Source organism: Peromyscus leucopus, chromosome 19 (genome assembly GCF_004664715.2).
Source record: "Peromyscus leucopus breed LL Stock chromosome 19, UCI_PerLeu_2.1, whole genome shotgun sequence".
Lineage (NCBI taxonomy): Eukaryota > Metazoa > Chordata > Mammalia > Rodentia > Cricetidae > Peromyscus > Peromyscus leucopus.
In genome coordinates this window covers 76,479,235-76,494,919 of record NC_051079.1, presented here as the reverse complement: position 1 = coordinate 76,494,919, position 15,685 = coordinate 76,479,235, and the positions used below count along the sequence as shown (strand labels likewise).

Below are 15,685 nucleotides of genomic sequence, written 5' to 3'. Positions count from 1 at the left end.
GAGGAGCTGGGGCTAAGAACAGGAACTCTGAAGCCTAGACGCTAGCCTCTGCAGCCTACCGCATGTATTTATTAGCTAAGAAGCTTTGAATAAATTGATTAAACTTGCTGTGCTTCACTTTTCTCGTCTGTAGAGTGTGGATGAGATGAAACTGCTGTGAGGAGCAAATGAGTAGGTTCTGCATAAATCCTTAGGCCAGCAAGCAGCACGCAGAGAAGCATGACCTGTGTGCATCCAAAACAGATTAACACAAAACCATGTGCATTCAAGATTCAGACCATATGGTGTGTTAGTCAGCTTTGCGCTACTATGACACATACCAAGAAGAATAAACTTGGAAGGAAAAACAGGTTTTATTTTAGTTTCCAGTCCGTGATCAAGTTGTCTCACTGCTTTGTGGTCTGTAGGGAGGAGTCCTATGGGAAAACAGCCGATGGGAGAAGAAAACCACCCACCTCCCACACAGAGCAAGGGAGCCAGGGTCTCATCATTCAGTTCAAGGGCACACCTCTGAGACCAAAAGACCTCGCTCTCACGGTGTTCCACCTCTTAAACATCCCACCACCTCTCAGTGGCACCAAAAGGGATCAAACCTTTAACGCCATGGCATTTTGGACATTCAAGATCCATATTACAGCATTGCCATTAAATAAATCTCACATATAAATGTGCTGTTTGTGTGTTATGTTTGTCAGGATATGATACAGGATACAAGTTCTGGGTTAAATGTCTAGCACGTGAATTCTATCTAAATTTAAGGAACTATAAGAACAAACTTCTCTTCATGCTTTTAAAGTGTAAAACAAACACATAACTATAAAGAGTAATATTGTTGTTTAAAACTATAGTTTTATACTCTAGACACAGGCATGACCAGCTTGATGTGACATAATGTTATCATGTATAAAGTTCACACTCAAGAATCATGCAACTGAGTTACAAAAGAAATTGCAAACAAACCACATAATGTTTTAAGTGGTTTATGATTTGTGTTGTGCTGCACTCGTAGACATCCTGGTTGTGGGTGACAGTTAGACATGACCGTTAGAATTTAATTACCCACCCGATTTCTCATCTTTTAAAAAGCCAGTGATTGTTGATTGCATGACTAGATTTCAAAAATTATGCCTTTCATTTTTGGAGTCAGAGAGAGAAAACAGTAATCAACATAAAAGCAAAGTGAATTGTTTTCATAAAACTATCTGAGATTTGGCATATACGCCTGTGTTAAGTACACATTTAAAACTGCCTACACGATGACATATTAACTGCTTTCCAGTTACAGAGCAAGTCAATAAGGATTGTTTTACTCTCCTTCACACACGTTCAGACATACATTTATTCTTAAGCACGCATACAAATAAGAGTGAAGAATTAGTGCTAATTTTTCAAATAAGACATGAAAAGTGAAGCCATTAATATCAAAACAATTATACTTTGTGAACCTGTATTTCTCCATACCTGTAAACCTGCAATCCGAGACCACAGAGCTTTTGCATATCATGACCCTGAGCATCTTTGACATGTAGCCACTGGAAGTACTCCAACCTTTGCCAACACCCTCCTCTCATAGCATCTGGTCCTTCTTGCATTCATGCACAGCATTGTCATTAGCTTTTCCATCATTTTGCTCTCCATCAACGTGACTAAAACCATTCTTAATCTCTCTGAGCCCAACTAGGAGCACTGATATTTCACATTTATATTTGTGTATGGGGAAATCAGGTCCTATGAGTTAATAAAATGCCAATGCCATTTTGAAACATTATGGCACCATGACTACTTTTGAGTTCCAACAAAAATGAAGTTTGCTAAATGCATTCTGAAAATAAATCATAGTGAGGTCAATGTAGACTGCTAAATATTTATTTTACACTTTACAGATGATGAAAAAGAAAAATATATTTCTCTATTGGGTCAATACCTTTTAAGAATTCTTGAATCACGTCGGTGTAAATTATAACTTTAAGGTGCAAATTGGGCTTTGAGGATATATCTCTGAGAGTGGCAGATTCATTCTTGCTCTTCATGTCCTGATCTTTTAAATAAATAGCCCTCTGAAAAGCCATTATACTGCCTTTGAATATTTGTCAAGAATCAGGTCAGTGTGTTTGAAATTCACATAAAATATTCATCTGGATAATTAAATTGAAATACTCAAAACTGTAATTTCCAGTTTTATGTGTGTGTGTGAGAGAGAGAGAGTGTGCATGTATGGATTGTGTGTGTGTGTGTGTGTGTGTGTGTGTGTGTGTGTGTGTGTGTGTGTTGTATAGAAGCCAGGGACCAACTGGCAGAAAACAATTCTCTTTTTACCAAGTGGGTTTCAGGGATTGGAATTCAGGTCCATTAAGAATCAAATACTGTCAATCTTATACAAAGTTAATTTCTTAAAATGGCAATTGTATTTATGTGTTTGGAAAAGACTTTACCTATTAATCTATATACAATTTCTAGTATGACTCTATGGAATAACCATAACCACATGCTATTAATAATTCCTGGGGGTTTTAGGATGAAATTTGTATATAGGACCAAAAGCAGTAAAAAAAAAAAAAAAAAAAAAAAAAAAAAAAAAAAAAAAAGATTACTATAGAGTCAAGGTGTTTGGAGGGTATTTTTTTTTTTTACAGTCCACAGGGCCATGCATGGATCTTAAGGGGGATAACTAAGTACACAGATCTGAATTTGAATTTTACCTGTCTAAATTCCAAGGAACAAGAAAGGTTTAATTTTTTAATAAAAACTGAGGGTGACAACATGGCTCAGTGAGCAAAGGTACTTGTCACCAAGCTTGATAACCAGAGTTCCAATCCTTGAAGCCCACATGGCAAAAAGAGAATTGTTTTCTGCCAGTTGATCTCTGATTTCCATAACACGTACACACACACACACACACACACACACACACACACACACACACACTCACAAAGAGTAAATAAATAAATTAATAAAAATGTTTTAAAAAGTTGAAACTCATTCTGGGGGCAAAGATTTATCAAATAGCAATATCAGTTTCTAAGGGCAACTGCTTTCTCCTGTTTCTCAGATTTCTTTTGTGTGTGATATTAACATGACAGTATTATTCAATCCAATATTAAGACATGGAATGTATAAAATGACTGCAAGCAAACGTTCCCTTACTTTGTACTTTGGGGAAAATGTATGTATCTCTACATGGGACTTTCAAAAGAAACTATCTGACTACTTGTGCTTTCAAATGCATTATCTCACTAAAAGGAAAAAAAATCTTTGATGTGGGCAGAGGCAACTGTGAGGTGAAGAAACCATGACATAATAGGCAGTGACTGAGTACTCAACTCACTTGTGATGTTGGTAACTGTGTGTTACATCTGGGTAACCAGCTGCCATTCAGAATGTTTAAATTGATATTAAATTGAGGTGGAAATTATATCTGATCTGCTTCAGGGGAAACTATTTTAACTTTTGAGTGAAATCAGCAGGACTTGGGGATTTTAGTGGAGTGATTCTAGCATATAAAAGAAATGTCATGAACATTTTATTTTCCATGTATATAAAATATTCCAGTGCTGAAACTTATCAAACTGTGTCATGGAAACAGACTGGTCTCTACATACCAGCTTAGAACATCTAGTTCAAACCCATGGAAGTAAGAAAGAAGGTTGTAAAAGAATAAAAATCTAAAGCACAAAGCAATAATTAATAACCTAGAGCTCTTAGAATACAAATCAACTCATAAAAGTTGATAAATCTCTCTTTGGAGCTGGAATGCTTTGCAAAGTATTTGTCTTGCAAGCATAAGAACCTGAATGAGACAGGCACACATATGCATATGTGTGCATATATGAACATGGACACACGCACACACAAAATCTTCCATACTATCATACTTCCATACTATCAAGAGCACAGGGAGTCAAAGTCAAGAAGCTTTGCCAAGCATAGATGAGGGATCTTTTTTTTTTTTAAGCATGACATTTGTTTATTTTTTTTTACTTTTTTTTAATACTTTTTATTTTATTTTATTTTACAATACTATTCAGTTCTATATAACAGCCACAGATTCCCTTGTTCTCCCCCTTCCTGCACCCCTCCCCTTCCCCCCAGCCCACCCCCCCATTCCCACCACCTCCAGATCAAGGCCTCCCCCGAGGACTGAGATCGACCTGATAGACTCAGTTCAGGCAGGTCCAGTCCCCTCCTCCCAGATTGAGCCAAGCGTCCCTGTATAAGTCCCAGGTTTCAAACAGCTATCTCATGCAACGAGCCCAGGACCTGGTAAGACTGCCTAGATGCCTCCCAAACAGATCAAGCCAATCAACTGTCTCACCTATTCAGAGGGCCTGATCCAGTTGGGGGCCCCTCAGCCTTTGGTTCATAGTTCATGTGTTTCCATTCGTTTGGCTATTTGTCTCTGTGCTTTATCCAACCTTGGTTTCAACAATTCTCACTCATATAAACCCTCCTCTTTCTCGCTAATTAGACTCCTGGCACTCCACCTGGGGCCTAGCCGTGGATGTCTGCATCCAGATTCCTCAGTCCTTGGATGGGGTTTCTGGCACAACTATTAGGGTGTTTGGCCATCCCATCAGCAGAGTAGGTCAGTCCCGGCTGTCTCTCGGCCTTTGCCAGCAGTCTTTTGTGGGGGTATCTAGAATGGCTAAGATCAAAAACACTGAAGACACTTTATGCTGGAGAGGATGTGGAACTAGGGGAACTCCCCTACACTGCTGGTGGGAATGCAAGCTTGTACAACCACTTTGGAAATCAATATGGCGCTTTCTTAGAAAATTGGGAATCAATCTCCCCCAAGATCCAGCTATACCACTCTTGAGCATATACCCAAGAAATGCTCAATCATATCACAAGAGCACTTGCTCAGCTATGTTTACATCAGCATTGTTTGTAATAGCCAAGACCTGGAAACAACCTAGATGCCCTTCAACTGAAGAATGGATAAATAAATTGTGGCACATATACATAATGGAATACTACTCAGCAGAGAAAAACAATGACATCATGAGGTTTGCAGGCAAATGGATGGATCTAGAAAAAATCATCCTGAGTGAGGTAGCCCAGACTCAGAAAGACAAATATGGCAAATACTCACTCATAGGAGGATACTAGATGTGGAACAAGGATGACTGGATGGCTACTCACATCACCAGTGAGGCTACCTGGAAAGCAGGACCCAAGAAAGATACGGGGATCACCCAATGATGGAGAAATGGCTGAGATCTATATGAACAACCTGGACATGAGTGGGAGCAATGAAGGGCAAGGGTCGAGGGAAAAAGAGCGGGAGATCTCAGCTAGATCAAGAACAGGGAGGGAGAACAAGGAATAGGAGACCATGGTAAATGAAGACCACATGAGAAAAGGAAGAAACAAAGTGCTAAAGAGAATGAGGGATCTTAACGATTGTTAGCATTCTATTCTTGTTATCTGCCAGCCATGAGTCTTGCTAATGAAACACACTAGTAACATTTTTGTGGGGGAAGTACGTACTGTGGCATTTTGGTTCCCTGAAAATACTCCCCTGTGATCTAACTTCATACTCTTCATTCTCTAATCCTACAGACTAGACATTAGGCTCTGTTTATGGTTTTTTGTTTTGTTTTGTTTTTGTTTTTTAATTTATTTATTTTACATCCCAGCCACAGTTTTTCCTCCCTCCTCTTCTCCCATTTCCTCCTCCCCTTCCTCCCTCTGTTCCTACCCCCAATCCACTCCTAACTTTCTGTTTAGGAAAAGGCAGCTCTCCCATGGATATCAAAAAACATGGCATATCAAGTTGCAGTAAGACTAAGCACCTTCCCATGTATTAAGGCTGGGCAAGGCAATCCAGTGTGAGGAGTAGGGTCCTAAAAGCCAGCTACTGTTAGGAGTCCCACAAGAGGACCACGCTACACAACTGTAATATATATGAAGAGGACCCAGGTTAGTCCCATGAAGGCTCCTTGGTTGTCTGTTCAGTCTCTGTGAATTCCTGTGAAGCCAGGTTAGTTGATTCTGTGAGGGTTTTTTTTTTTTGTGTGTGTGTGTGTGGTATCCTTGACTCCACTGGCTCCTACAATCGTTTCTCTCCCTCTTCTGCAGGATTCCTCAAGCTCCACCTGATGTTTTGCTGTGGGTCTGTATCATTTCCATCAGTAGCTGGATGAAGCCTCAATGATGACAATTGGATTAAAGCACCAATGATGTTTGTCTTTGTGCATCTGCATTACTTTACTCAGGATCATTTTTTCTAGTTCCATCCATTTGCCTGAAAAAATCATGATATCATTGTTTTTAACAGCTGAGTATACTCCATTGTGTAAAAGTACCACATTTTCTTTACCCTTTCCTCGGATGAGGGACATCTAGGTTGTTTCCAGTTCCTGGCTATTATGAATAAAGCTGCTATGAACATAGTTGAGCAAGTGTCCTTGTGGTGTCATTGCCCTTCCTTTGGCTACATGCCCAAAAGTAGTATACCTGGTTCTTGCAGTAGATCAATTCAAAGTTTTTTTTTTTTTTTTTTTTGATAATTGGCTTCCATATTGATTTCCAAAGTGGCTGTACAAGTTTGCATTCCAGCAATGGAGGAGTGTTCCCCTTGTTCCACATCCTCAAACAACATGAACTGTCAAGTTGTGTTTTTCATCTTAGCCATTCTGACAAGTGTAAGATGGAATCTCAGAGTTGTTTTGACATTTATTTTCCTGATGGCTAAGGATTTTGAACATGTCTTTAAGTGTTTCTCAGCCATTTGAGATTCCTCTATTGAAAATTCTGTTTATATCTGTACCCTATTTTTTAACTGTGTTATTTGGCTTGTTGATGTCTAGGGATCAGTCACAAAACAAATCTCAAGAGACACAAAAATTGGAATAATCCCCTGTATCTTATGAGTATACCATGGCTTAAAGTTGGAATTCAACAATACAAATTACAGAAAGCTTATAATCTCATGGATACTGAACAACTCTCAACTGAATCACCACTGAGTCAAGGAAGAAATAAAGGAAAAAATTAAAGACTGCCTACAATTCAATGAAAATGAAGGCACAACATGCCCATACTTATGGGACACTATCAAAGCAGAACTAAGAGGAAAGTTCATAGCACTAAGTGTGTACATAAAGAAGTTGGAGAATTCTCACACTAGTGAGTTAACAGCACAACTGAAAGCACTAGAACAAAAAGAAGCAAAGTCACCCAGGAGAAACAGACACCAGGAAATAATCAAGCTCAGGGCTGAACTCAATGAAATAGAAACAAAGAGAACAATACAAAGTATCAATGAAACAGAGAGTTGGTTCTTTGAGAAAATCAACAAGATTGACAAACCCTTATCCAAACAGCAGAGAGAGAATATCCGAATTAACCGTATAAGAAATGAAAAGGGGGACATAAGAACAGACACTAAGGAAATACAGAGAATCATCAGGTCATACTTCAAAAACCTGTACTCCACAAAGTTGGAAAATGAAAAAGAAATGGGCAATTTTATGGACAGGTACCACATACCCAAATTAAGCCAAAACCAGATAAACAACTTAAATAGATCTATAACCCCCAAAGAAACAAAAGCAGTCATTAAAAGTGTCCCAAACAAATAAAGTCCAGAGTCAGATGGTTTCAATGCAGAATTCTACCAGAATTTTGAAGAACTATTACCAATACTCCTCAAATTGTTCTATAAAACAGAAACAGAAGGAACATTGCCAAACTTTTCATGAGGCTATAGTCACCCTGATACCCAAACCACACAAAGACACAACAAAGAAAGATAATTACAGACCAATCTCTCTCATGAACATTGATGCAAAAATACTTGAATGGAATAAAATACTGGCAAATGTAATCCATCAAAAAAAAAATCATCCACCATGATCAAATAGGCCTCATCCCAGAAATGCAAGGATGGTTCATATGAAAATGTGTCAATGTAATCCACCAGATAAACAAACCGAAAGAGAAAAAACACATAATTATCTCATTAGATGCTGAAAAAGCCTTTGACAAAATCCAACACACTTCATGATAAAGGACTTGGAGAGATCAGGAATACAGGGAACATACCTAAACATAATAAAGGCAATTTACAGCAAAACAACAGCCATCATCAAATTAAATGGAGAGAAACTCCAAATGATTGTACTAAAATCAGGAATCCAAGGCTGTCCACTTTCCCCATATCTATTCAATATAGTACTTGAAATTCTAGTTAGAGCAATAAGACAACAAAAGGAGATCAAGGTGATACAAATTGGAAAGGAAGAAGTCAAACTTTCATTTGTAGACGATATGATAGTATACATAAGTGACTCCAAAAATTGTACCAGGGAAATCCTACAGCTGATAAACACCTTCAGTATGTGGTAGGATACAAGATTAACTCAGAAAAAATCATATACATACAAATGATAAGTGGGCTGAGAAAGAAATCAGAGAAACATCACCTTTTACAATAGCCACAAATAAAATATCTTGGGGTACCTCTAACCAAACAAGTGAAAGACCTGTATGATAAGAGCTTTAAGGCTTGGAAGAAAAAAATTGAAGAAGATATCAGAAAATGGACAGATCTCCCATGCTCTTGGATAGTGTAGGATCAACATAGTAAAAATGGCAATCTTACCAAAAGCAATCTACAGATTCAATGCAATCCCCATCAAAATCTCAATATAATTCTTCACAGACCTTGAAAGAACAATACTCAACTTCATATGGAAAAATAAAAAACCCAGGATAGCCAAAATAATCCTCTACAATAAAAGAACCTCCAGAGGCATCACCATCCCTGACTTTAAGCTCTATTATAGAGCTATAGTAATAAAAACAGCTTAGAATTGGCATAAAAACAGACATGTGGATTAATGGAATCAAATTGAAGACTCTGACATTAATCCACACACCTATGAGCACTTGATTTTTGACAAAGGAGACAAAATTGTACAATATTTATGTTTTAAAAGAAAAAATAATAAAAAAAGGAAATTGATCATTCTGACACATACAAACAAAAGTTCATGAAAATTTCTTCTGCAAAATTGCACTTGATTTTCAAAAGTTCTATTTATTTGATCAGTAATTTCTAAACCTCCAATGTGGAATATGACATATGAAAAGAGTCTTTAAATAAGCTATGAAGAAAATGTAAAATTCATATGGACATTATCCCCTCTAAGATGTAAATTCTAATATAGTAAATGTCAAGCTCAATAAATGTTCTTGAGCATATCCTAAAAGGATACTTTGATAACTTTCAATATAGATGTAATAATACCTAAATAGATGTAATAATTTTCTAACTACAAAGTTTTTATTATAAATGTGATATGTACACCATAGAGTAAAAAATAATTTTTCATATTTCTAATATCCAAAAATAAGTTTATTTTATATGTATTTCATAAAGTGAATACATTTAAAACATTTTTTAATTTTCCTTTTTTGCTAAATATGTATATTCAATAATTATTAATAAAAATACCATTTATTTGCAGCAAACATTATTTTAGAAAGAAAGAATTAGATAAGTAAATATATATTTAATATACGCACAAACTTCCAACAGAGTTGATTTCTTTCTATTTTAATGAAAACTACAACCAAAGATGACAAGATTATATGTTAAGAATCTGGACCACACAAACAAATGCAGTTACTACATCACTTAATTTCAGTTGTTTTAAGTTATAAAAGTTTAAGACAGTAAATGTACAAGGTTCAAAGACATGAAAGGAGTTTGGGCTAATGTAGACACAACACAAAGACAGAGAGAGCTGACTAGATTCTATGGGAATGAAAGTAAATGGTGAAAGATGGTGTCCAGGGCAAGGAGAAAGTAGAACAGAATGTGGGGCTATGCCAAGGGGGCCACAGTCAGAAACTGAGACTCTGTGCTGTATCCCTTTCTTCATGTCTAGGCCACATTAGTGTCTATTTGGAACATGTGACCCATCACTAATCCCAGAAGATGGTTTCATAGAAAAATTAAATAAAACATCCAAGGTAGGATTAATATCAACCCTTCTTCACCTCTCTGAATATGTGAGGGATACTTCCAAACTCATGAGAAAAGCATTGCTCTGATACCAAAACAAGCAAGCCACAAAGACAATTACAGGCCAATGTCTCTAATGTAGATGGAGATAGATGAAAAATTTCAGTAAAAGACCAGCAAATTTAATTATATAATTACTATAGAATATAAAAGCATTGTATACCACAATCAAATAGGATACAAGAATAAGTCAATGCATGAAATCAATCAATATACCACATTATCATAAAATGTATATATAAAAGGCCACATGAACATATCAATAGAAGTAGAAAAGGTATTTGATGTAAGTTAACATCTTATCATGCTTTACAAAAATCTCTCAGCAATAATGGCCATATATGAAACTCTCAATAATAAAGGGTATGTATGAAAAGCCACAGATAAAACATCAGACTCAACAGTGAAGAACTGAGAACTTTTCCTTCAAGAACAAAACAAGTAAGACACTCTCACCACTGCAATCAAGATAACCCTAGAAGCCCTCACCATAGAAACTAGATGTGAGAGATACAGTTAAAATAGGGAAAACAAATGTTTGCATGTGACATTATCACACATACATAAAACCCTAAGGACTGTGCTTAACCACACACACAAATATACCTCAACTGTTGGAATTAATGTATTTTTAAGTTGCAATGTATAAAATCAATATAAGAAGATCATCCATGTTTCTCTATATAGCATGATACAAAAAAATAAGAAAATAATCTCATTCATAAGAGAAAAGGAAGAAATGAAGATGGGAATAAATGTAAGCAAAGTTGAAAGACTTATATTCTGAAAATTATGAACACTCTACTTTTTCCAGAATTCTATTCCACCATCTTTGCTTGGAAGCTAGTAGTGGCTTTCCTTGATTATGACAGAAGATCCATAATCATATCAATGTGCCATTTCATTTAACCTGCCTCGCTCTATACTAAGTCATGGCTCAGACACTCTGGGCCAATTTAGTCGTCTGATTATAATCTTCTACATACATTTCCCCACTATCAGGTATAAATTTGCCCTCCATGACCTATTTTGCCATGACTCCTCAGCTCTAGTTATCAGTACTGCCTCCTATGAAACTTGGTTCAATCAAAGGAACGCATCAAGGATGACTGGACAAGGACTACAGCAAGTCCATCAACCATTAGTGAACAGTTCCTCCCAGTCTTGTCTCTGAACTTCCTGAGTGAGTTGAAGTTGTTTATTTTATTCTCATTCTTTTTATGTTAGCAAGTGCAGTTTAAATAATAATAGTCTATACCTCATTTAGTTAACATTAAAAGGACCTCACAATTTTTTCCTTGGGACCTGAAATATTTTCTTGAGACTAATTAAAATCTGAGGGATATTAAAGAACACAAATTACTGTAGTCCTTGGCTATTAGCACACATTTCTTCCTGTCATTGGCCTCTGTGGTTATGTTCAAATCAGTAATTTCAATCTGTAACTGTTTCTTACTGCTTCCAAAGCCAAGAGCATACACAAACAGCAAGAAGCTTTATTTTTTTTTTTTTGCTAAGAAATTCAATGGCAAATAATTCATGCTTCTGCCACCTTCATCCTTTATTTAAAATATATCAAGACACAGGCCATATATATTTCTGGTTATTAGACAATTGTTGATTAAAATCTCTTGGGTGGTCTTTAATTAATTCTTGTGTGAAAATCAATGTAAGCAGGCAGAAATCCTGGGGAAACTCATAGGGGTGTGTGTATGTATGTGTGTGTGTGTGTGTGTGTGTGTGTGTGTGTGTGTGTAAATTCGAGACCCCTAAAGAACTCATTTGGATGCATGCAATATCATGTCTTGTAAAGGAAATGGATAGAAGCTAAGAGAAGAAGAATATGTAGCAGTTTATAAAACATGTGTCAAAATCACCTTTACCCTGACAGTTGAGATGAATTAAATCCGCCTCACACCTTATTCCTGTCTCTTGGCTTTAATCTCTACATTGATTTTTGACCAAATAGCCTCAGGACTTGAGATAATAAAATCACACCAGAGGAAACACAAATCATCCTCCGTGCTTGCTCTCTGGTAGCTTTAGATTTTATCTTTACTTACAATAATTGAAAAAAAGAATTAAGTCAAAACATACAACCAATTGTTGTCATCTTCCATCAATTTTAATTTTTGCTAATGGATATAAAATCCAGTTGTTATTCTTTTAATCTGTCAATTAGATGTCAAAAACTATTTTGCATCTGTTCAAGGCTTGTGGACACTAACAATACCTGTTATTACACTGTCACTTCCATCTGGTGGCTGATTTTTGACATTGTTTACAGTTTATACACAGAGAAATCATTTTGAGAAAAATGTTGGGCATATGAAGGACATTTTTCACTAATTTGTAAAAGTTAAACAGCATCACCTCCTAAAACCCATTCCCCTTGCTTGCTCTATGACCTAAGATAATCATTTTATAATTTATAATCATTTTCTCAGCATTTACTAGGTAAGACTTCTCATACGTGGTTGAAAATGGCTTTTGGACATTTCTGTTTAGGATATTTTCGTGCCTTTTTTTTTTTTTGGTTTTTCGAGACAGGGTTTCTCTGTGCAGCTTTGCGCCTTTCCTGGAACTCACTTGGTAGCCCAGGCTGGCCTCGAACTCACAGAGATCCGCCTGGCTCTGCCTCCCGAGTGCTGGGATTAAAGGCGTGCGCCACCACCGCCCGGCCGTGCCCTGTTTTTTTTTTTTTTTGTTTTTGTTTTTTTTGTTGTTGTTGTTGTTGTTGTTGTTTAACAAAAGATGAACATCCATTGTTATTCTTTTTTCTGTCCAGATCCAAAATAACTTCTGTGATGACAGAGTTTTTTAGATGAGAAGTATTTCCTGTCTGTGCCTATGGGAATAGTCAACACCATGCTCTTCACTTTCCTCGCCTACCCCTGCCACCATATATTTTTTTCAATCAACCATTCTTTGATATGGTTTTAAATCCAATGTCTATTTGTCCTTCAGTTCATGACCTTATCTAACACATGAAAATCTGCTGTTCTCCAGTAACCACCGTCCTCTTTACACATAGCAACAGTGGCAGCAGGGACAGAGGCTGCTGTTACACAAATCTTCCCTTATTTATTCCAAGGTGGAAGGAAAGACCAGTTTGCAATATGAGCAGAAACTGTGAGGGGCAGCTGCAGGCTAAAGAACTGCCTATAAATATTTAATCACTGCCAAGGTAGGTGAACTCACTGAAACTACAGAAGACAGCAATAAGGGAGGGGAGGGGAGGGGAGGGAGGGGAGGGGAGGGGAGGGGAGGGGAGGGGAGGGGAGGGAGGGGAGGGGAGGGGAGACAAACTGAATACAAAAAGAATGCAGCCTCACAGAAGAAAACTGTCCAGAGGGCCTGAAGGTCAGCTTTGTAAACCTCCAGGTCCGTCATCTGTTCCGGAAGGATACAGGCCCTCATCCGGGAAACTGGTAATGACACACTGCCAAGTGTCCGGAAGTGCAGTCCTCCCAAGTCTTAGAAACTGTTGTAGCAGCATTCTGTGACTTCTGGGGATAGCAATATCCAGGCATCAAAACCACAGTGAGGCGTTAGATAATGAAGATACAGGCTGATAATACCCTCTGCGTGTGTGTGTGTGTGTGTGTGTGTGTGTGTGTGTGTGCGCGCGCGCGCGCGCGCGTGCACATGCATGTACACACTTTAGTTCATAAATGTAACAAGTAAGAAAACAAAATAGTGAAATGTTTAATGCTTGGCTTGGGAAATGGCTCAGTGAATAAAGTACTTGCCACATAAGCATGAGGATTCCCAGCACCCACAACAATGCTGGGTATGACAGTGTGTGCCTGTTACCCCAGCAAGGGTTGAGGCAGAAACAGATAATATTCTGGGCAAACCACCCAGCCAGGCTAGTCAAAACTGTGAGCTTTGGGTTCAGTGAGAGAACCTGTCTCAAAAAAAAAAAGAAAAAGAAAAAGAAAAGAAAAGAAATGGTAGAGAGAGCAATAGAGGAAGTCTCCAGATTTCAATTATTCACCTTTGCATGTGTATACACAGATGCAGACACATTTGCACACACACACAAACACACACACATACACACACTATAAAAAAGTAAAATGAAATATTTTCATTGATAAATATATGATGTATGAGTTAACTAGATAAATAAATACCAAATCCTAAAATTTAGTATTGTTCAACATAATTAAACCAATGAAAACATATATTTATAAAATATATATATATATATTCATATGACTATTAGGCAAAATTTTTTTGGACTTTGGGTAAAGATAAATCATACTGAAGTTTTTTCAAAAGAGACATGGAAACCTACTACTCTAGATGCTTCATACATAAACATTAAAAAATATTGACATATAACAAAATCCCATTAAAGAATTATCTGTACTGCAAATAAAAAGAATGAAGACAAATTCACAGTGGGTTTGTTTTGTTTGTTGCTGGGGTTTTTTTTTTCTGCTTTTGACACTTGTAACATCTCTTGTCACTCACCATCAGTTATGATCAGCCTTAAGACAATGGTTTCATTTTCTCCTGAGCTGGCCTCAGAGCGGCATCTGTAAAGTCCAGAATCAGCAGCCATGGCACTGGGGATGATGAGGACACTCTGCATGCTCTCCTTGCTGCAGTTGCTCCATGTTTTCCTTTGGTACCGTGATGTGTATCTTGTCTTTTGAGATAGGTTACAGTAAGCTAAGATGTCTACCTGATGGGGCTGGACTTTTTCCCACATGACTTGTTGCGCTGGCCATTTCCTTTGAAGCTGACAACTGAGTGTGACATTTTGTCCAGGTTCTGCATATAGATTGCCATTTGAGGGTGCAGCTACCTCAAAACTATCTGGAAAAAAAAAAAAAGCAGATGCTTAGGCAGGTGGTCAGATGTTCACACCAAGAGAGGAAAGCTACCCAGAAATTCACACTGAAGTCACTGAAGTGATGGGTGACATTACCTAATGCAGTTGCTCCAAGATTAAACAATATCTTCACTTTGCATTTTTGTAAGAGAATGGATTTTTCATTAAGGTTTTGTAGACAGAAAAGAGATTTATGCTTGACCTTTGAATGTAACTTCGTCAATTGAACAATGAAAAATATAACCAAAAACCTTGATACTTTCTTTGCAGTGATCATATCAGGGTCTGAATACACAAAACTAAGCCAGTAACATCAATTTCCACATTATAAAACAATAGACTAAGGTTTTAATGGCCATTCAAAAAAAACTACATCATTTTTTATTAACTATATTCATTTGTACAGGAATATCTAGTGCATAGGTGGAGACTCACATGTAATATAAATTTCTGGTGCCAAACATATTCTCCTAAATTCCTACCTTTATCCACCAGTTCTGGAGTTTACAGCACAAGTATGCATCATCAAATATTTCAATAGTTATATGTGTTAGTATGTTCTGGGTACATTTGTGTGCCTTTTGGAGATCTGTAAGATTCAATTTATCTTCAAAGCAATAGAAAAATAAAATTAACCTTTTCCAGTCCTGATTTCTCAGGTATATACTGTTAGAGCCTCTGAGATACTGTGCAGTGAGTGCCCAAAGATTCTTGTGTTTAAAATTGTATTCAGTGTTAAGTTCTAATACTATGAACATGATAGATATAAACCACATTAACTAATGTTCTTTAGGGGCCCTCCA

The 15,685-nt window shown here is 37.1% G+C and overlaps 1 protein-coding gene across 3 annotated transcripts in view; it reads right to left on the bottom strand.

The window, feature by feature from the left end:
* Cd226 (CD226 molecule) overlaps window positions 1–15,685 on the bottom strand; it is a 101,145-nt gene that overhangs the window by 18,308 nt on the left and 67,152 nt on the right. For all 3 annotated transcript variants that reach the window (XM_037197240.1, XM_037197241.1, XM_028886852.2), the window contains exon 4: window positions 14,519–14,866. In XM_037197240.1, the coding sequence (XP_037053135.1) occupies window positions 14,519–14,866 (348 nt within the window). The remainder of the gene's footprint in view (window positions 1–14,518; window positions 14,867–15,685) is intronic.